This window comes from Petromyzon marinus (assembly GCF_048934315.1).
Source record: "Petromyzon marinus isolate PM22_M1 ecotype Great Lakes invasive population chromosome 80 unlocalized genomic scaffold, UKy_Petmar_22M1.pri1.0 chr80_unloc.2, whole genome shotgun sequence".
Taxonomy (NCBI): Eukaryota; Metazoa; Chordata; class Hyperoartia; order Petromyzontiformes; family Petromyzontidae; genus Petromyzon; species Petromyzon marinus.
Window position 1 is genome coordinate 494,484 of NW_027422630.1, and position 23,017 is coordinate 517,500.

General features: G+C 56.7%; 2 protein-coding genes across 3 annotated transcripts in view; one reads left to right on the forward strand and one right to left on the reverse strand.

Annotated features, from left to right (window-relative positions):
• The window catches only part of LOC116958640 (uncharacterized), a 50,241-nt gene extending 43,120 nt beyond the window's left edge, over positions 1 to 7,121 (reverse strand). Inside the window, exon 1 of the mRNA XM_076058895.1 lies at positions 6,982 to 7,121. The gene's annotated coding sequence lies outside the window, so the exon portion shown is untranslated. The remainder of the gene's footprint in view (positions 1 to 6,981) is intronic.
• The window catches only part of USH1C (USH1 protein network component harmonin), a 99,129-nt gene continuing 83,111 nt past the window's right edge, over positions 7,000 to 23,017 (forward strand). Inside the window, exons 1-5 of one of the 2 annotated variants that reach the window (XM_076058886.1) lie at positions 7,000 to 8,182; positions 11,386 to 11,453; positions 14,346 to 14,489; positions 15,204 to 15,342; positions 21,367 to 21,475. In XM_076058886.1, coding sequence (XP_075915001.1) covers positions 8,147 to 8,182; positions 11,386 to 11,453; positions 14,346 to 14,489; positions 15,204 to 15,342; positions 21,367 to 21,475 — 496 coding nt within the window. In that variant the 5' untranslated portion in view covers positions 7,000 to 8,146. Of the gene's footprint in view, positions 8,183 to 8,243; positions 8,462 to 11,385; positions 11,454 to 14,345; positions 14,490 to 15,203; positions 15,343 to 21,366; positions 21,476 to 23,017 lie in introns of those variants that run through there. The other variant, XM_076058887.1, reaches the window with a different exon arrangement.

Sequence of the window (23,017 nt, forward strand, 5' to 3'; positions counted from 1 at the left end):
GAGAGACGCAGACTGCACACAGACAGGGGTCGAACCCACGACCTCCTGTAGACCAGGCGAGGTAGTCAACATCTCTAGTCAGGACCCACGACCTCCTGTAGACCAGGCGAGGTAGTCAACATCTCCTAGCCACCACATGGCCTGAGTGTGTGTGTCTCTGTGTGTGTGTCTCTCTGTGTGTGTGTCTCTGTTTAACTCGTGGTTTTGTGGTAATTAATTGAAGGTGGAGGGATGACCAGCCCCTCGCACCCGTCCAGAGCCCCCGTTTAGCCCCTGTGGTGGACACATTTGCCATGAGGGGAGGAGCCAATCAAAATTGGATCTCCCCCCACAGCACTGTCCACGAGAGAGTTGCCCGTCCGGCACCGCGAGGAGGTAGGGGGTTGTTTGGCCGGATTGAGGGGGCTAAGCGGGCGCGGCACGGGCTAGAGAAGAGATGGAGTGATGTGGTACAGGAGGACGTGGAGCTGAGTGGACTTGCCGATGACCGGTACCAGCGGTGTCAAGATCGGCCTCTGTGGAGGAGGCTCGTGAAGGATGCTACTGGGCAATTGGAGGCAGTCGCCCTCCAACAACAACGGAGGGCGGAGGAGCGACGCTCACAACAACGAGCGGAGCGCCGGGTGGCTAAAGCACAGCAGGTTGGCACAGTAGGGGGCACAGGTGGTGCATCAGCCACTCATCTCAGTCAGTCGACCCGTGGCACCTGGGTCTGCCCCGTGACCTCCTGCCAGCGGGCGTTCGACACTTCACGTGGCCTCAGGGTGCACATAGCCTGGCACAAGCGTCGTGGTGACGTCACCGCCACTTAGTGGCGAATGGCGGTTGTTGTTGTGTCTCTGTGTGTGTGTGTACAGTACATTGAATTTCTTTCGCACCGTACGTAGCCAACCGTGAGACCACAGGTGCAGAGAATCGGACTGTGTTTAGTCTGTATTGTTTATGGGTGTGCGCGCTGTGTGTGGGGAGCGGTGGTGCAGTGGTTAGCGCGCTGTGTGTGTGTGTGGGGAGTGGTGGTGGAGTGGTTAGCGCACTATGAGTGTGTGGGGAGTGGTGGTGCAGTGGTTAGCGCGCTGTGTGTGGGGAGCGGTGGTGCAGTGGTTAGCGCTGTGTGTGTGTGGGGAGTGGTGGTGCAGTGGTTAGCGCACTGTGTGTGTGTGGGGAGTGGTGGTGCAGTGGTTAGCGCTGTGTGTGGGGAGTGGTGGTGCAGTGGTTAGCGCACTGTGTGTGTGTGGGGAGCGGTGGTGCAGTGGTTAGCGCTGTGTGTGGGGAGCGGTGGTGCAGTGGTTAGCGCACTGTGTGTGTGTGGGGAGCGGTGGTGCAGTGGTTAGCGCACTGTGTGTGTGTGGGGAGCGGTGGTGCAGTGGTTAGCGCGCTGTGTGTGTGGGGAGCGGTGGTGCAGTGGTTAGCGCACTGTGTGTGTGTGGGGAGCGGTGGTGCAGTGGTTAGCGCACTGTGTGTGTGTGGGGAGTGGTGGTGCAGTGGTTAGCGCGCTGTGTGTGTGTGGGGAGTGGTGGTGCAGTGGTTAGCGCTGTGTGTGGGGAGCGGTGGTGCAGTGATTAGCGCTGTGTGTGGGGAGTGGTGGTGCAGTGATTAGCGCACTGTGTGTGGGGAGTGGTGGTGCAGTGATTAGCGCACTGTGTGTGGGGAGTGGTGGTGCAGTGGTTATCGCTGTGTGTGGGGAGTGGTGGTGCAGTGGTTAGCGCTGTGTGTGGGGAGCGGTGGTGCAGTGGTTAGCGCGCTGTGTGTGTGGGGAGCGGTGGTGCAGTGGTTAGCGCGCTGTGTGTGGGGAGTGGTGGTGCAGTGGTTAGCGCGCTGTGTGTGGGGAGCGGTGGTGCAGTGGTTAGCGCTGTGTGTGTGTGGGGAGTGGTGGTGCAGTGATTAGCGCACTGTGTGTGGGGAGTGGTGGTGCAGTGATTAGCGCACTGTGTGTGGGGAGTGGTGCTGCAGTGGTTAGCGCTGTGTGTGGGGAGTGGTGGTGCAGTGGTTAGCGCGCTGTGTGTGGGGAGCGGTGGTGCAGTGATTAGCGCACTGTGTGTGGGGAGTGGTGGTGCAGTGATTAGCGCACTGTGTGTGGGGAGTGGTGGTGCAGTGGTTATCGCACTGTGTGTGTATGTGGGGAGTGGTGGTGCAGTGGTTAGCGCACTGTGTGTGTGTGGGGAGTGGTGGTGCAGTGGTTAGCGCGCTGTGTGTGGGGAGTGGTGGTGCAGTGGTTAGCGCGCTGTGTGTGGGGAGCGGTGGTGCAGTGGTTAGCGCTGTGTGTGTGTGGGGAGTGGTGGTGCAGTGATTAGCGCACTGTGTGTGGGGAGTGGTGGTGCAGTGATTAGCGCACTGTGTGTGGGGAGTGGTGGTGCAGTGGTTAGCGCTGTGTGTGGGGAGTGGTGGTGCAGTGATTAGCGCACTGTGTGTGGGGAGTGGTGGTGCAGTGGTTAGCGCTGTGTTTGTGGGGAGTGGTGGTGCAGTGGTTAGCGCTGTGTGTGGGGAGTGGTGGTGCAGTGGTTAGCGCTGTGTGTGGGGAGTGGTGGTGCAGTGATTAGCGCACTGTGTGTGGGGAGTGGTGGTGCAGTGGTTAGTGCTGTGTGTGGGGAGTGGTGGTGCAGTGGTTAGCGCTGTGTGTGGGGAGTGGTGGTGCAGTGGTTAGCGCTGTGTGTGGGGAGTGGTGGTGCAGTGGTTAGCGCTGTGTGTGGGGAGCGGTGGTGCAGTGGTTAGCGCGCTGTGTGTGTGGGGAGCGGTGGTGCAGTGGTTAGCGCTACGCTGCGCTTCGAAGCTGGCACAGAGACCCTGAGTTCGATTCCCACTCACCACCATCACTATCACCACCATCATCACCACCATCACCACCACCACCACCATCACCACCATCACCACCACCACCATCACTATCACCACCATCATCACCACCATCACCATCACCACCACCACCAGCACCACCACCAGCACCATCACCACCACCACCAGCACCATCACCACCACCACCAGCACCACCACCAGCACCATCACCACCACCACCAGCACCATCACCACCACCATCACCACCACCACCATCACCACCACCACCATCACCACCACCATCACCACCACCAGCACCACCACCACCAGCACCACCATCACCAGCACCAGCACCACCACCACCATCACCACCATCACCACCACCATCACCACCACCACCATCACCACCATAACCACCACCACCACCATCACCACCATCACCACCACCACCATCACCACCATCACCACCAGCACCACCACCATCACCACCACCACCACCAGCACCACCACCACCACCATCACCACCACCATCACCACCATCACCACCAGCACCACCACCACCATCACCACCACCACCATCACCACCACCACCATCACCACCACCACCACCATCACCACCACCATCACCACCATCACCACCACCACCATCACCACCAGCACCACCACCATCACCACCACCACCACCAGCACCACCACCACCACCATCACCACCACCATCACCACCATCACCACCAGCACCACCACCACCATCACCACCACCACCATCACCACCATCACCACCACCACCACCATCACCACCACCAGCACCACCACCACCACCATCACCACCACCACCATCACCACCACCAGCACCACCACCATCACCATCACCACCACCATCACCATCACCACCACCATCACCATCACCACCACCATCACCACCACCACCATCACCACCACCACCACCATCACCACCACCATCACCATCACCACCACCACCATCACCACCACCATCACCACCACCACCACCATCACCACCACCACCATCACCACCACCATCACCACCACCACCACCATCACCACCACCACCACCATCACCACCACCACCATCACCACCATCACCACCACCACCACCATCACCACCACCACCATCACCACCACCATCACCACCACCATCACCACCACCATCACCACCACCACCATCACCACCACCATCACCACCACCATCACCACCACCATCACCACCACCATCACCACCACCACCATCACCACCACCATCACCACCACCACCATCACCACCACCATCACCACCACCATCACCACCACCAGTACCACTCAGCAGCAGCAGCAGCGATGATCTACAACAAGCGGTTCCCGGACCTCCCCTAGGTAGACTCAGCCTCAAATTCGTACCCTGGGGCGGTATTGTGGAGCAAACAGAACTGGGGAGATACAAAGGCGGCCGGGCGTGCGAGCGTGGTGCAGGCCACCCACCCCCTCTGTGTGTGACAGTCGCGGCTACTCACAGCACTTGCCCCTACAGCCCTTGCCCCTACAGCCCTGCCCCTACAGCACTTGCCCCTACATCCCCTGCCCCTACAGCACTTGCCCCTACAGCCCTGCCCCTACAGCACTTGCCCCTACAGCCCCTGCCCCTACAGCACTTGCCCCTACAGCCCTTGCCCCTACAGCACTTGCCCCTACAGCCCCTGCCCCTACAGCCCTGCCCTTACCGCCCTGCCCCTACAGCACTTGCCCCTACAGCCCTGTCCCTACAGCACTTGCCCCTACAGCCCTGCCCCTACAGCACTTGCCCCTACAGCCCTGCCCCTACAGCACTTGCCCCTACAGCCCTGTCCCTACAGCACTTGCCCCTACAGCCCTGCCCCTACAGCACTTGCCCCTACAGCCCTGCCCCTACAGCCCTTGCCCCTACAGCCCTGCCCCTACAGCACTTGCCCCTACAGCCCTTGCCCCTACAGCACTTGCCCCTACAGCCCTGCCCCTACAGCCCTTGCCCCTACAGCACTTGCCCCTACAGCCCTGCTAGAGGCTACCTGGGGGAGCTTTGTCTCTGTGCACTCACGAGCGGCCTTGCTACGAGTCGACGCCTCTTGAGATGTCGCCCCTCCCCCATCACCCCTCCCCCTTCACCCCTCCCCCATCGCCCCTCCCCCATCGCCCCTCCCCCATCGCCCCTCCCCCATCACCCCTCCCCCATCGCCCCTCCCCCTTCACCCCTCCCCCATCACCCCTCCCCCTTCACCCCTCCCCCATCACCCCTCCCCCTTCGCCCCTCCCCCATCGCCCCTCCCCCATCGCCCCTCCCCCATCGCCCCTCCCCCATCGCCCCTCCCCCATCGCCCCTCCCCCATCACCCCTCCCCCATCACCCCTCCCCCATCACCCCTCCCCCATCACCCTCCCCCATCACCCCTCCCCTTCACCCCTCCCCCATCACCCTCCCCCATCACCCCTCCCCCTTCACCCCTCCCCCATCGCCCCTCCCCCTTCGCCCCTCCCCCATCGCCCCTCCCCCATCACCCCTCCCCCATCACCCCTCCCCCATCACCCTCCCCCTTCACCCCTCCCCCATCACCCCTCCCCCATCACCCTCCCCCATCACCCCTCCCCCATCACCCCTCCCCCATCGCCCCTCCCCCATCGCCCCTCCCCCTTCACCCTCCCCCATCACCCTCCCCCATCACCCCTCCCCCATCACCCCTCCCCCATCACCCTCCCCCATCACCCCTCCCCCTTCACCCCTCCCCCATCACCCTCCCCCATCACCCTCCCCCATCACCCCTCCCCCATCGCCCCTCCCCCATCGCCCCTCCCCCATCGCCCCTCCCCCTTCACCCCTCCCCCATCACCCCTCCCCCATCACCCCTCCCCCATCACCCTCCCCCATCACCCCTCCCCCATCACCCTCCCCCATCACCCCTCCCCCTTCACCCCTCCCCCTTCACCCCTCCCCCATCACCCCTCCCCCATCACCCCTCCCCCATCACCCCTCCCCCATCACCCTCCCCCATCACCCCTCCCCCTTCACCCCTCCCCCATCACCCTCCCCCATCACCCCTCCCCCCTCCCCCTTCACCCCTCCCCCATCACCCCTCCCCCATCACCCCTCCCCCATCACCCCTCCCCCATCATTCTCTCCCCCATCACCCCTCCCCCATCATTCTCTCCTCCATCATTCTCTCCCCCATCACCATGGCTACCACCGTCACCACCATGACCCCGCCTCCCCCATCACCATGGCTACCACCATCACCACCAAGATGACGTCATGTACATATTAACCTCGACGTCACGAGTGTAAAAGCGAGATGACGTCGCGGGTCGCGACTGCCGACACACTGATCGTGACGTCACCCACACAGTCAAACAATCTGAAGGCGCAACAGCGCGTGATGAACGCAATCTCGTGACGTCATAAACACACAGTTGAACGTAACGTTATACATATTCTTGGTTCTTTCGGTAAAGTCACGTAGAAGGGAAACAATAAAATAATAAAAATATAATAACATTTCCTTGTTGTGGTTTTCACACCTGATGATGATTGCTTGTGTTGCAGTCGAAACGTCGTGAGATGTTTATTGTTTTATATTTTTATTATTTTATTATTTCCCTTCTACGTGGTGGTGACTTTACCGAAAGAACCAAGAATATGAATCCCTGCAGTCACGAAAGCTTTAAATCAAAATAAAACGTTATACAGTTGAACATAACGCGCGTTACGTCATATGCAGTTTAACATAACGGACGTGACGTCATTTGCGCAGTAGACTTCGTTTAGCGGTGTATTTGTGTATTTATATTTGTAAGCGATTTGTTTACCTTGCCTCAACTTTGAACTCCGATCGTGTTTGTTGTCTTGTTTGTCGTTGTAACGTTCTGACGCCGCGTCCCGACCGGGATATCCGTGGCGCAAAAAGAGCTTTATCGCTTTTCGGATTCCTCCTGCTGCAAATGTTTCGATTAAATCGTACGGGATCTCTCGTGACGTCATGCACACGCGGTTTGAAAACCCTACAGTGCGCGTCGCGTGACGTCATTTACCACCCGGCAAGGTAGAACACGGCGCGGGCGTGACGTCATCCCCACCGCTCAGGTAGAACGCGGCGCCTGCGTGACGTCAATCGCCCGCTCAGGCAGAATACGGCGCGAGCGTGACGTCAATCTTCCGCTCAGGTAGAACGCGGCGCGCGCGTGACATCATCCTCACCGCTCAGGTAGAACGCGGGGCGGGCGTGCCGTCAATCTTCCGCTCAGGTATAACGCGGCGCGGGCGTGACGTCAATCTTCCGCTCAGGTAGAACGCGTCACACGTCACGGCCGGACTTTGTCCTCCGGGGTCGGATGACGTCATCGCGCCGCGTAGCCAGAGGCTGGACCCCCCCCCCTTCAAGCCAGCGAGAGTCCAGACGTTTCGAGTGTCACACCACTTCTCCCGTCCGCGTGGTCAATCGGTGATCCGGCGGTCAACTCCGTAGAGAGAGACAGGGAGAGAGACACAGGGAGAGACAGAGAGACACAGAGAGAGACAGAGAGACACACAGAGACAGGGAGACAGGGAGACACACAGAGACAGGGAGACAGGGAGACACACAGAGACAGGGAGACACACAGAGACAGGGAGACAGGGAGACAGAGAGAGACAGAGAGAGACACAGAGACAGGGAGACAGAGAGACAGGGAGACAGACAGACAGGGAGACAGAGAGACAGGGAGACAGAGACAGGGAGACAGATAGGGAGACAGACAGGGAGACAGACAGACAGAGACACAGGGAGACAGAGACACAGAGAGACAGACAGGGAGACACAGGGAGACAGATAGAGACACAGGGAGACAGAGACACAGAGAGACAGACAGGGAGACAGACAGACAGAGACAGACAGAGAGACAGGGAGACAGAGAGACAGAGAGAGACCCAGAGACACAGGGAGACAGCGAGAGAGAGAGACAGACAGGGAGACAGACAGAGACACAGGGAGACAGAGCGAGAGAGACAGACAGAGAGACAGACAGGGAGACACAGGGAGACAGAGAGACAGAGACACAGGGAGACAGATAGAGACACAGGGAGACAGATAGAGACACAGGGAGACAGGGAGACAGCGAGCGAGAGAGACAGACAGACAGCGAGCGAGAGAGACAGAGACACAGGGAGACACAGGGAGACAGAGACACAGATAGAGCCACAGGGAGACACAGGGAGACACAGAGACACAGGGAGACAGAGACACAGACAGATAGAGCCACAGGGAGACAGAGACACAGGGAGACAGAGACACAGGGAGACACAGGGAGACAGAGACACAGGGAGACACAGGGAGACAGAGACACAGACAGATAGAGCCACAGGGAGACAGCGAGCGAGAGGAGCGATGGAGAAGAAGGTGGCGAGGGAGTTCAGACAGAAGGTGAGTGGATGGGGTGGACCACGGCCTCGGGCGGCTTCTGTCTGCGCGCGGCAACAACAGCGACTTCTGTCTGTTTCTGTGTGGTCACCGTTATAATGTAAAATTCGATCGTGATAATATAAATATCTTAAAGTGATAACATCTGTGATATCATCACACTTAGCACAATGTATCTATTGTAACGATTACAACGAAATATGTTGATAATATCTATTAATTATATTATAATTATAATAGACGTTCCGCGCAATGGCCCTTCCCCACGCGTCTATCGATGAGGTGAAACGTCATTTTAATTTCCTTTGATGTCTGTAAAGAAGGGTCCATTGGCCGAAACGTCGAATGTTCGCCCTTAACGTTTACATGTATACATCTGTGTGTGTGTATATAGCGAGTACCTCTGTACACTGCAGTATTCATCTGTACATCATATTGCGTAGTATACATATACTGTACAGTATATATAGGTGTACAGTATACACCTGTTTACAGTATATACAGATGTACAGTATGTACGTGTGTATAGTATACACGTGTGTACAGTATATACATGTGTATAGTATATACAGATGTACAGTATGTACGTGTGTACAGTATACACAGGCGTACAGTATACACATGTGTACAGTATATACCGATGTACAGTATACACAGGTGTACAGTATATACAGATTACAGTATTACTGTGCACAGTATGTATAGATGTACAGTATGTACGTGTGTACAGTATACACATGTGTACAGTATACACAGATGTACAGTATATGCAGATGTAGTGTGTACGTGTGTATAGTATACACATGTGTACAGTATACGCAGGTGTACAGTATTCACAGATGTACAGTATATACATTTGTACAGTATATACATGTGTACAGTATATGCAGGTGTACAGTATGCACGTGCGTACAGTATACACATGTGTACAGTATACACATGTGTACAGTATATACAGATGTACAGTATATACGGGTGTACAGTATATGCAGATGTACAGTATGCACGTGTATAGTATACACCTGTGTACAGTAGACGTGCAGTACACATCGGTGTGCACAGTGCACGCGCGTGTGTGCAGCTGCGTCAGTACGTAGCTGTGTAAAGTATACACGGCAGTATACGTATGTGCACAGTGCACGCACTGTACACACATGTTTGTGCTGTGCGTGTGCTGTGCGCACATGTACAGTACACTGTGTACAGTGCGTGTGTTGTGCACACATGCACAGTGCACATGTTTGTACAGTGTGTGTGCTGTGCGCACACGCACAGTACACATGTTTGTACAGTGCGTGCGCTGCGCGCACATGTACAGTACACATGTTTGTACAGTGCGTGTGCTGTGCGCACAGGTACAGTACACATGTTTGTACAGTGTGTGTGCTGTGCGCACAGGTACAGTACACATGTTTGTACAGTGTGTGCACTGTGCGCGCGTGTGCAGTATACGTGCTTGCACAGTGAGTGTACTGTACACGCATGTACAGTACACGCATGTACAGTACACGTGTGTGTACAGTGCGTGTCTCTGCGTTGTCTCGAGAGCTGCGTCTCCACGCGCAATGAACTTTGTGTCGGTTGCTTCTGTCTGTGCCCCAGGGCGCAGAGGGTTTGGTTTTCACAGCCATGACCATGGCTTGAGAATAGGGGCAACGTTCCATAGTTCCATAGCTCATTTATTTGGTATAGCCCTGTGGTGTGTGTATGTGTGGTGTGGTGTGTGCGGTGTGTGCGGTGTGTATGTGGTGTGTGTGTGGTGTGTGTGTGGTGTGTGTGGTGTGTGTGTGGTGTGTGTGTGGTGTGTGTGTGGTGTGTGTGTGGTGTGTGGTGTCTGTGTGGCGTGTGTAGTGTGTGTGTGTGGTGTGTGTAGTGTGTGTGTGTGTGGTGTGTGTGTGGTGTGTGTGTGTGTGGTGTGGTGTGTGTGTGTGTGGGGTGTGTTGTATGTGGTGTGTGTGTGGTGTGTGGGTGTGTGGGTGTGTGGAGTGTATGTGTGTGGAGTGTATGTCAACCACGTTATGTATGCTGATGATTTGGTAATAGCTGCTCAGTCAGAGGAGGAGTTGGAGACGCTGCTGCTGAACCTGGAGCGTGCCACTAAGAGGTGGGGCCTTACCATCAGCCCCACCAAAACTAAGCACCTGCCTGGGTATTTTGTACCATCGGACACTCCACCCCCACAACTCCCAATCGGTGATGGGGCAGTTGTGGAGAGAGTGGAGAGTTTCCCATACCTGAGTAGTGTGCTTATGACTGGCTCCAGTTTAACAGCAGAGGTTTCACTCCGAATCAGTCGAGCGGCAATATCTTTTCATCGGTTGCGTAATGCTGTGTGGAAGCTACCTGGTCTGTCGCTCCGCACTAAGCTTCAGGTCTTCTCGGCCACGGTCATTCCCTCCCTTCTCTACGCTTGCGAAACGTGGACCCCCCTAATGGAACATCTTCGCCGGTTAGAAACATTTAGGCTGGCCTGCCTACGATCCATCCTGGGTTTAACCAGACTGGATTGTGTGAGGAGCTCACAAATCCTTGAAAGTTCTGGGCAAGGTCCCATCGGTGAGCTCCTCCGGCGGGCAAGGCTGCGATGGCTGGGTCATGTAGCCCGCATGCCCAGCCAACGCATGCCGAAACAGCTTTTGTTTGGCCGGATTGAGGGGGCTAAGCGGGCGCGGCACGGGCTAGAGAAGAGATGGAGTGATGTGGTACAGGAGGACGTGGAGCTGAGTGGACTTGCCGATGACTGGTACCAGCGGTGTCAAGATCGGCCTCTGTGGAGGAGGCTCGTGAAGGATGCTACTGGGCAGTTGGAGGTAGTCGCCCTCCAACAACAACGGAGGGCGGAGGAGCGACGCTCACAACAACGAGCGGAGCGCCGGGTGGCTAAAGCACAGCAGGTTGGCACAGTAGGGGGCACAGGTGGTGCACCAGCCAGTCATCTCAGTCAGTCGACCCGTGGCACCTGGGTCTGCCCCGTGACCTCCTGCCAGCGGGCGTTCGACACTTCACGTGGCCTCAGGGTGCACATAGCCTGGCACAAGCGTCGTGGTGACGTCACCGCCACTTAGCGGCGAATGGCGGTTGTTGTTGTTGTTGGAGTGTATGTGTGTGTGTGGAGTGTGTGTGTGTGGAGTGTATGTATGTGTATGTATGTGTTTGTGTGTTTTGTGTCCCTGTTCTGGAGTCTAATCGCTTCGTACCACACTCAGGTGGACTTGCTGATCGACAACGAGGCCGAGAAGGACTACCTCTACGACATCCTGCGTCTGTACCACCAGTAGGTGGACTCCGACGGAAATAGCTCACTCGCCCGCCCACTCACTGACCCATTCACCCACCCACTCACCCACTCGCCCACTCACCCAGCTATTCACTCACCCACCCAGCTCTTCACTCACCCACTCACCCACCTAGCTACTCATTCACCCACCCACTCACCCACCCACTCACCCACCCAGCTACTCACTCACCCACCCACTCACTCACCCACTCACTGACCCACTCACCCACGCAGCTACTCACTCACCCACCCACTCACCCACCCAGCTCTTCACTCACCCACTCACCCACCTAGCTACTCATTCACCCACCCACTCACCCACCTAGCTACCCACCCACCCACTCACCCACTCACCCAGCTCTTCACTCACCCACTCACCCACCCAGCTACTCACTCACCCACCCACTCGCCCACTCACTCACCCACTCACTGACGCACCCACCCACTCACCCACCCACTCACCCACTCTCCCAGCTATTCACTCACCCATCCAGCTCTTCACTCACCCATTCACCCACCTAGCTACTCACTCACCCACCCACCCACTCACTGACCCACTCACCCACCCAGCTGTTCACTCACCCACTCACCCACCTAGCTACTCATTCACCCACCCACTCACCTACCTAGCTACCCACCCACCCACTCACCCACTCACCCACCCAGCTACCCACCCACCCACTCACCCACCTAGCTACCCACCCACCCACTCACCCACTCAGCTACCCACCCACCCACTCACCCACTCACCCACCCAGCTACCCACCCGCTCACCCACTTAGCTACCCACTCACCCGCACACTCACCCACCCAGCTACTCACTCACCCACCCACCCACTCACCCACTCACTGACCCACTCACCCACTCACTGACCCACTCACCCACTCACCCACCCAGCTACTCACTCACCCACCCACTCACCCACCCAGCTCTTCACTCACCCACTCACCCACCTAGCCACTCATTCACCCACCCACTCACCCACCTAGCTACCCACCCACTCACCCACTCACCCACCCAGCTACCCACCCACCCACTCACCCACCTAGCTACCCACCCACCCACTCACCCACTCAGCTACCCACCCACCCACTCACCCACTCACCCACCCAGCTACCCACCCGCTCACCCACTCACCCACTTAGCTACCCACTCACCCGCACACTCACCCACCCAGCTACTCACTCACCCACCCACCCACTCACCCACTCACTGACCCACTCACCCACCCAGCTACTCACTCACCCACCCACTCACCCACCCAGCTCTTCACTCACCCACTCACCCACCTAGCCACTCATTCACCCACCCACTCACCCACCTAGCTACCCACCCACCCACTCACCCACTCACCCACCCACCCAGCTCTTCACTCACCCACTCACCCACCTAGCTACTCATTCACCCACCCACTCACCCACCCAGCTACCCACCCACCCGCTCACCCACTCACCCACCTAGCTACCCACTCACCCGCACACTCACCCACCCAGCTACTCACTCACCCACCCACCCACTCACCCACTCACTGACCACTCACCCGCACACTCGCCCACCCACCCCCCCGTGTCTCCCCCGTGTCTCCCCCCCGTGTCTCCCCCGTGTCTCCCCCCCCGTGTCTCCCCCGTGTCTCCCCCCCGTGTCCCCCCCGTGTCCCCCCCGTGTCCCCCCCGTGTCCCCCCCGTGTCTCCCCCCCGTGTCTCCCCCGTGTCTCCCCCGTGTCTCCCCCGTGTCTCCCCCCCCGTGTCTCCCCCGTGTCTCCCCCCCGTGTCTCCCCCGTGTCTCCCCCGTGTCTCCCCCCCGTGTCTCCCCCGTGTCTCCCCCCCCGTGTCTCCCCCGTGTCTCCCCCCCGTGTCCCCCCCGTGTCCCCCCCGTGTCTCCCCCCCGTGTCTCCCCCGTGTCTCCCCCGTGTCTCCCCCGTGTCTCCCCCCCCCGTGTCTCCCCCGTGTCTCCCCCCCGTGTCTCCCCCGTGTCTCCCCCGTGTCTCCCCCCCCGTGTCTCCCCCGTGTCTCCCCCGTGTCCCCCCCGTGTCCCCCCCGTGTCTCCCCCGTGTCTCCCCCCCGTGTCCCCCCCGTGTCCCCCCCGTGTCTCCCCCGTGTCTCCCCCCCGTGTCTCCCCCGTGTCTCCCCCCCGTGTCCCCCCCGTGTCTCCCCCCCGTGTCTCACCGTGTCTCCCCCGTGTCTCCCCCCCCGTGTCTCCCCCGTGTCCCCCCCGTGTCTCCCCCCCCCGTGTCTCCCCCGTGTCCCCCCCGTGTCTCCCCCGTGTCTCCCCCCCCGTGTCTCCCCCGTGTCTCCCCCCCGTGTCTCCCCCGTGTCTCCCCCGTGTCTCCCCCCCCGTGTCTCCCCCATGTCTCCCCCGTGTCCCCCCCGTGTCCCCCCCGTCTCCCCCCCGTGTCTCCCCCCCGTGTCCCCCCCGTGTCCCCCCCGTGTCTCCCCCGTGTCTCCCCCCCGTGTCTCCCCCGTGTCTCCCCCCCCGTGTCCCCCCCGTGTCTCCCCCCCGTGTCCCCCCCGGTGTCCCCCCCGTGTCCCCCCCGTGTCTCCCCCCGTGTCTCCCCCGTGTCTCCCCCCCCGTGTCTCCCCCGTGTCCCCCCCGTGTCTCCCCCCCCGTGTCTCCCCCGTGTCTCCCCCCCCGTGTCTCCCCCGTGTCTCCCCCGTGTCTCCCCCCCCGTGTCTCCCCCCCGTGTCTCCCCCGTGTCTCCCCCGTGTCTCCCCCGTGTCTCCCCCCGTGTCTCCCCCCCGTGTCTCCCCGTGTCCCCCCCGTGTCCCCCCCGTGTCTCCCCCGTGTCTCCCCCGTGTCTCCCCTGTGTCTCCCCCGTGTCTCCCCCCCGTGTCTCCCCCGTGTCTCCCCCGTGTCCCCCCCGTGTCTCCCCCGTGTCCCCCGTGTCCCAGGTCTCTGGACGTGTCCACGTTGGTGGGCGACATGAAATTGGTGGTCTCCTCTCCGCCTCGTCTGCCGCTCTTTGACTCGGTGCGTCCACTCATCCCCGCCGCTCAGCAGCTGCAGTACGACCGGCTGGTGCCCAAACACTCCCGGTGAGATGGCGGTGACGGTGGTGGTGGTGATGGTGGTGATGGTGGTGATGGTGGTGGTGATCATGGAGGTGATGGTGATGGTGGTGGTGATGATCATGGGGGTGATGGTGGTGATGGTGGTGGTGATCATGGGGGTGATGGTGATGGTGGTGGTGATCATGGGGGTGATGGTGATGGTGGTGATGATGATCATGGGGGTGATGGTGGTGATGGTGATGGTGGTGATCATGGGGGTGATGGTGGTGATGGATGGTGACGGTGATGGTGGTGATGACGGTGATGGTGATGGTGGTAGTAATGGTGATGGCGGTGCTGGTTGTCACGGTGACGGTGGTGGTGGTGACGGTGATGGTGGTGATGACGGTGATGGTGATGGTGGTAGCCATGGTGATGGTGGTGCTGGTAGTCACGGTGGTGGTGGTGGTGATGACGGTGCTGGTAGTTACGGTGATGGCGGTGCTGGTTGTCACGGTGACGGTGGTGGTGATGGTGGTGCTGGTTGTCACGGTGACGGTGATGGTGATGGTGGTAGCCATGGTGATGGTGGTGCTGGTAGTCACGGTGACGGTGGTGGTGATGACGGTGCTGGTACCCATGGTGATGGTGGTGCTGGTTGTCACGGTGACGGTGGTGGTGATGGTGGTGCTGGTTGTCACGGTGATGGTGGTGGTGATGGTGGTGCTGGTTGTCATGGTGGTGGTGGTGGTGAGGCAGTAGGGTGAGAGAGGTGAGGCTGGAGCGGACTCACCCCGAGGGTCTGGGCCTCAGTGTGAGGGGTGGAGCGGAGCTGGGCTGTGGGGTCTACGTGGCACAGGTAGTGCGTGGCGGGCAGGCCCACGCTGCCTCTATACAGGTAACCCCCTCGCTCGACACCACCACTACCCCCTAGCTCACTACCCCCTAGCTCACTACCCCCTCGCTCGACACCACCACTACCCCCTAGCTCACCACTACCCCTAGCTCACTACCCCCTAGCTCACCACTACCCCCTAGCTCACCACTACTACCCCCTAGCTCATCACTACCCCCTAGCTCACCCCTACCCCTAGCTCACCACTACTACCCCCTAGCTCACTAACCCCTAGCTCACCACTACCCCCTAGCTCACTACCCCCTAGCTCACCACTACCCCCTAGCTCACCACTACTACCCCTAGCTCACTACCCCCTAGCTCACTACCCCCTCGCTCACCACTACTACCCCCTAGCTCAACACTACTACCCCCTAGCTCACCACTACTACACCCTAGCTCACCACTACTACACCCTAGCTCACCACTACCCCCTAGCTCACTACCCCCTAGCTCACCACTACCCCCTCGCTCGACACCACCACTAACCCCTAGGTCATCACTACCCCCTCGCTCACTACCCCCTAGCTCACCACTACTACCCCCTAGCTCACCACTACTACTCCCTAGCTCACTACCCCCTAGCTCACTACCCCCTAGCTCACTACCCCCTAGCTCACTACCCCCTAGCTCACTACCCCCTAGCTCACTACCCCCTAGCTCACCACTACTACCCCCTAGCTCACCACTACCCCCTAGCTCACCACTACCCCCTAGCTCACCCCTACCCCCTAGCTCACTACCCCCTAGCTCACCACTACTACCCCCTAGCTCACCACTACCCCCTAGCTCACCACTACCCCCTAGCTCACCACTACCCCCTAGCTCACCACTACCCCCTAGATCACCAATACCCCCTAGCTCACTACCTCCTAGCTCACTACTACTACCCCCTAGCTCATGACTACCCCCTCGCTCACTATCCCCTAGCTCACTACCCCCTAGCTCACCCCTACCCCCTAGCTCACCACTACTACCCCCTAGCTCATGACTACCCCCTCGCTCACTACCCCCTAGCTCACTAACGCCTAGCTCACTACCCCCTAGCTCACTACCCCCTAGCTCACCACTACTACCCATTAGCTCACTACCCCCTAGCTCACTACCCCCTCGCTCAACACCGCTACTACCCCCTAGCTCACTACCCCCTAGCTCACTACCCCCTAGCTCACTACCCCCTAGCTCACTACCCCCTCGCTCACTAACCCCTCGCTCACCACCCCCTAGCTCACTACCCCCTAGCTCACTACCCCCTAGCTCACTACCCCCTAGCTCACTACTACCCCCTCGCTCACCACTACCCCCTCGCTCACCACTACCCCGTAGCTCACTACCCCCTCGCTCGCCACTACCCCCTAGCTCACTACCCCCTCGCTCACCACTACCCCCTAGCTCACTACCCCCTTGCTCACTACCCCCTCGCTCGCCACTAGTCCCTAGCTCACTACCCCCTCGCTCACCACTACCCCCTAGCTCACCCCTACCCCCTAGCTCACTACCCCCTAGCTCACTACCCCCTAGCTCACTACCCCCTCGCTCACTACCCCCTAGCTCACTACCCCCTAGCTAACTACCCTCTAGCTCACTACCCCCTCGCTCACCACTACCCCCTAGCTCACTACCCCCTAGCTCACTACCCCCTAGCTCACTACCCCCTAGCTCACTACCCCCTAGCTCACCACTACCCCCTAGCTCACTACCCCCTAGCTCACTACCCCCTAGCTCACTACCCCCTAGCTCACTACCCCCTCGCTCACTACCCCCTAGCTCACTACTACCCCCTAGCTCACTACCCCCTCGCTCACCACTCCCTAGCTCACCACTACCCCCTAGCTCACTAACCCCTCGCTCACCACTACCCACTGGCTCACAACCCCCTAGCTCACTACCCCCTAGCTCACTACCCCCTAGCTCACCACTACCCCCTAGCTCACTACCCCCTTGCTCACCCCTACCCCCTAGCTCACTACCCCCTAGCTCACTACCCCCTAGCTCACCCCTACCCCCTAGCTCACTACCCCCTTGCTCACCCCTACCCCCTAGCTCACTACCCCCTAGCTCACTACCCCCTAGCTCACTACCCCCTATCTCACCACTGCCCCCTAGCTCACCACTACCCCCTAGCTCACCCCTACCCCCTAGCTCACTACCCCCTAGCTCACCCCTACCCCCTAGCTCATCCCTACCCCCTAGCTCACTACCCCCTAGCTCACCCCTACCCCTAGCTCACTACCCCCTCGCTCACTACCCCCTAGCTCACTACCCCCTAGCTCACTACCCCCTAGCTCACTACCCCCTAGCTCGCCACTACCCCCTAGCTCACTACCCCCTAGCTCACTACCCCCTCGCTCACTACCCCCTAGCTCACTACCCCCTAGCTCATTACCCCCTAGCTCACTACCCCCTAGCTCACTACCCCCTAGCTCATTACCCCCTAGCTCGCCACTACCCCCTAGCTCACCTCCCCCTAGCTCACTACCCCCTAGCTCACTACTACCCCCTCGCTCACTACCCCCTAGCTCACTACCCCCTCGCTCACTACCCCCTCGCTCACTACCCCCTAGCTCACTACCCCCTAGCTCACTACCCCCTAGCTCACTACCCCCTAGCTCACCACCCCCTAGCTCATCCCTACCCCCTAGCTCACTACCCCCTCGCTCACTATCCCCTAGCTCACTACCCCCTAGCTCGCCACTACCCCCTAGCTCACTACCCCCTAGCTCACTACCCCCTAGCTCACTACCCCTTCGTGTACCCCCCCCCCCCCGTGTGTCTACCCCTGTGGGAGGGAGGATTGCGTGAGTGATTTGGTGGGTGGGAGGGAGGGTGTATGTGTGTGTGTACACTGTGTGTGTGTACACTGTGTGTGTGTGTACACTGTGTGTGTGTGTACACTGTGTGTACACTGTGTGTGTGTACACTGTGTGTACACTGTGTGTGTGTACACTGTGTGTGTACACTGTGTGTGTGTACACTGTGTGTGTGTACACTGTGTGTACACTGTGTGTGTGTACACTGTGTGTGTACACTGTGTGTGTGTACACTGTGTGTGTACACTGTGTGTGTGTACACTGTGTGTGTGTACACTGTGTGTACACTGTGTGTGTGTGTACACTGTGTGTGTACACTGTGTGGGTGTGTGTGTACACTGTGTGTGTGTGTACACTGTGTGGGTGTGTGTGTACACTGTGTGTGTTTGTACCTGTGTGTGTGTGTACACTGTATGTGTGTGTGTACACTGTGTGTGTGTGTGTGTACACTGTGTGTGTGTACACTGTGTGTGTGTACACTGTGTGTACACTGTGTGTGTGTGTACACTGTGTGTGTACACTGTGTGTGTACACTGTGTGTATGCACTGTGTGTGTACACTGTGTGTACACTGTGTGTGTACACTGTGTGTGTGTGTACACTGTGTGTGTGTACACTGTGTGTACACTGTGTGTGTGTATACACTGTGTGTACACTGTGTGTGTGTACACTGTGTGTACACTGTGTGTGTACACTATGTGTACACTGTGTGTGTGTACACTGTGTGTGTACACTGTGTGTACACTGTGTGTGTGTGTGTGTACACTGTGTGTGTGTACACTGTGTGTACACTGTGTGTACACTGTGTGTGTGTACACTGTGTGTGTGTACACTGTGTGTACACTGTGTGTGTGTGTACACTGTGTGTGTACACTGTGTGGGTGTGTGTGTACACTGTGTGTGTGTGTACACTGTGTGGGTGTGTGTGTACACTGTGTGTGTTTGTACCTGTGTGTGTGTGTACACTGTATGTGTGTGTGTACACTGTGTGTGTGTGTGTGTACACTGTGTGTGTGTACACTGTGTGTGTGTACACTGTGTGTACACTGTGTGTGTGTGTACACTGTGTGTGTACACTGTGTGTGTACACTGTGTGTATGCACTGTGTGTGTACACTGTGTGTACACTGTGTGTGTACACTGTGTGTGTGTGTACACTGTGTGTGTGTACACTGTGTGTACACTGTGTGTGTGTATACACTGTGTGTACACTGTGTGTGTGTACACTGTGTGTACACTGTGTGTGTACACTATGTGTACACTGTGTGTGTGTACACTGTGTGTGTACACTGTGTGTACACTGTGTGTGTGTGTGTACACTGTGTGTGTGTACACTGTGTGTACACTGTGTGTACACTGTGTGTGTGTACACTGTGTGTGTGTGTACACTGTGTATACACTGTGTGTGTGTGTACACTGTGTATGTACACTGTGTGTGTGTACACTGTGTGTGTGTGTACACTGTGTGTGTACACTGTGTGTGTGTACACTGTGTGTACACTGTGTGTGTGTGTACACTGTGTGTGTGTGTACACTGTGTGTGTACACTGTGTGTGTACACTGTGTGTGTACACTGTGTGTATGCACTGTGTGTGTACACTGTGTGTACACTGTGTGTGTACACTGTGTGTGTGTGTGTGTACACTGTGTGTGTGTACACTGTGTGTACACTGTGTGTGTGTATACACTGTGTGTACACTGTGTGTGTGTACACTGTGTGTACACTGTGTGTGTACACTATGTGTACACTGTGTGTGTGTACACTGTGTGTGTACACTGTGTGTACACTGTGTGTGTGTGTGTACACTGTGTGTGTGTACACTGTGTGTACACTGTGTGTACACTGTGTGTGTGTACACTGTGTGTGTGTGTGTACACTGTGTATACACTGTGTGTGTGTGTGTGTACACTGTGTATGTACACTGTGTGTGTGTACACTGTGTGTGTGTGTACACTGTGTGTGTGTGTGTGTACACTGTGTGTGTGTACACTGTGTGTACACTGTGTGTGTGTGTACACTGTGTGTGTGTGTACACTGTGTGTGTACACTGTGTGTGTACACTGTGTGTGTACACTGTGTGTATGCACTGTGTGTGTACACTGTGTGTACACTGTGTGTGTACACTGTGTGTGTGTGTGTGTACACTGTGTGTGTGTACACTGTGTGTACACTGTGTGTGTGTATACACTGTGTGTACACTGTGTGTGTGTACACTGTGTGTGTACACTATGTGTACACTGTGTGTGTGTACACTGTGTGTGTACACTGTGTGTGTACACTATGTGTACACTGTGTGTGTGTGTGTACACTGTGTGTGTGTACACTGTGTGTACACTGTGTGTACACTGTGTGTGTGTACACTGTGTGTGTGTACACTGTGTGTGTGTGTGTGTGTACACTGTGTATACACTGTGTGTACACTGTGTGTGTGTGTGTGTACACTGTGTATGTACACTGTGTGTGTGTACACTGTGTGTGTGTGTACACTGTGTGTACACTGTGTGTGTGTGTGTACAATGTGTGTGTGTGTACACTGTGTGTGTGTGTACACTGTGTGTACACTGTGTGTGTACACTGTGTGTACACTGTGTGTACACTGTGTGTACACTGTGTGTGTGTACACTGTGTGTGTGTACACTGTGTGTGTACACTGTGTGTACACTGTGTGTACACTGTGTGTGTACACTGTGTGTGTACACTGTGTGTGTGTGTACACTGTGTGTGTGTACACTGTGTGTGTACACTGTGTGTGTACACTGTGTGTGTACACTGTGTGTGTACACTGTGTGTGTGTACACTATGTGTGTGTACACTATGTGTGTGTACACTATGTGTGTGTACACTATGAGTGTGTGTACACTGTGTGTGTGTACACTGTGTACACTGTGTGTGTGTACACTGTGTGTACACTGTGTGTACACTGTGTGTGTACACTGTGTGTGTACACTGTGTGTACACTGTGTGTGTGTACACTGTGTGTGTGTGTGTGTACACTGTGTGTGTACACTGTGTGTGTACACTGTGTGTGTGTGTGTGTACACTGTGTGTGTACACTGTGTGTGTACACTGTGTGTGTACACTGTGTGTACACTGTGTGTGTGTACACTGTGTGTACACTGTGTGTGTACACTATGTGTACACTGTGTGTGTGTACACTGTGTGTACACTGTGTGTGTGTACACTGTGTGTGTGTGTGTGTACACTGTGTGTGTGTGCAGGTGGGTGACGAGGTGGTGCGTGTGAATGGCTTCTCCGTGGCCTCGTGCACGCACGACGAGGTGCTCAGCCTCATGCGGGCTCGCCGCAGCGTCGCCCTCAAAGTGCGGCGTGAGTACACACACAGTGTACACTCATAGTGTACTCACAGTGTACACACACACAGTGTACATACACTCATAGTGTACTCACAGTGTACACACACAGTGTACACACACAGTGTACATACACTCATAGTGTACACACAGTGTACACTCATAGTGTACTCACACACAGTGTACACTCATAGTGTACACACACAGTGTACACACACACAGTGTACATACACTCATAGTGTACACACAGTGTACACACACAGTGTACACACAGTGTACACACACACGCAGTGTACACACACTCATAGTGTACACAGTGTACACACACACACAGTGTACACACACTCATAGTGTACACAGTGTACACACACATATAGTGTACACACAGTGTACACACACACAGTGTACACTCATAGTGTACACAGTGTACACACACAGTGTACACACAGTGTACACACACACGCAGTGTACACACACAGTGTACACACACTCATAGTGTACACACATAGTGTACACACACACAGTGTACACACAGTGTACACACACAGTGTACACACATAGTGTACACACACAGTGTACACACACACACAGTGTACACACACAGTGTACACACACACAGTGTACACACATAGTGTACACACACACACAGTGTACACACAGTGTACACACACAGTGTACACACACACAGTGTACACACACAGTGTACACACACACAGTGTACACACACAGTGTACACATAGTGTACACACACAGTGTACACACAGTGTACACACACACCTATACACACACAGTGTACACACACAGTGTACACACACAGTGTACACACACACACAGTGTACACACACAGTGTACACACAGTGTACACACACACACACACCTACACACACACAGTGTACACACACAGTGTACACACACACACAGTGTACACACACTCATAGTGTACACACACACAGTGTACACACATATAGTGTACACACACAGTGTACTCACACATAGTGTACACACAGTACACACACACACAGTGTACACACACACAGTGTACACACACAGTGTACACACTCATATATATAGTGTACACACACAGTGTACTCACACATAGTGTACACACAGTACACACACACACAGTGTACACACACACAGTGTACACACAGTGTACACACACACAGTGTACACACACACAGTGTACACACACTCATAGTGTACACACACACAGTGTACACACAGTGTACACACACAGTGTACACACACACAGTGTACACACACACAGTGTACACACACTCATAGTGTACACACACAGTGTACACACAGTGTACACACACACAGTGTACACACAGTACACACACAGTGTACACACACATAGTGTACACACAGTGTACACACACAGTGTACACACACAGTGTACACACACTCATAGTGTACATACACAGTGTACACACAGTGTACACACACACACACACAGTGTACACACACACACAGTGTACACACACACAGTGTACACACACACACAGTGTATACACACACACAGTGTATACACATAGTGTACACACACACACAGTGT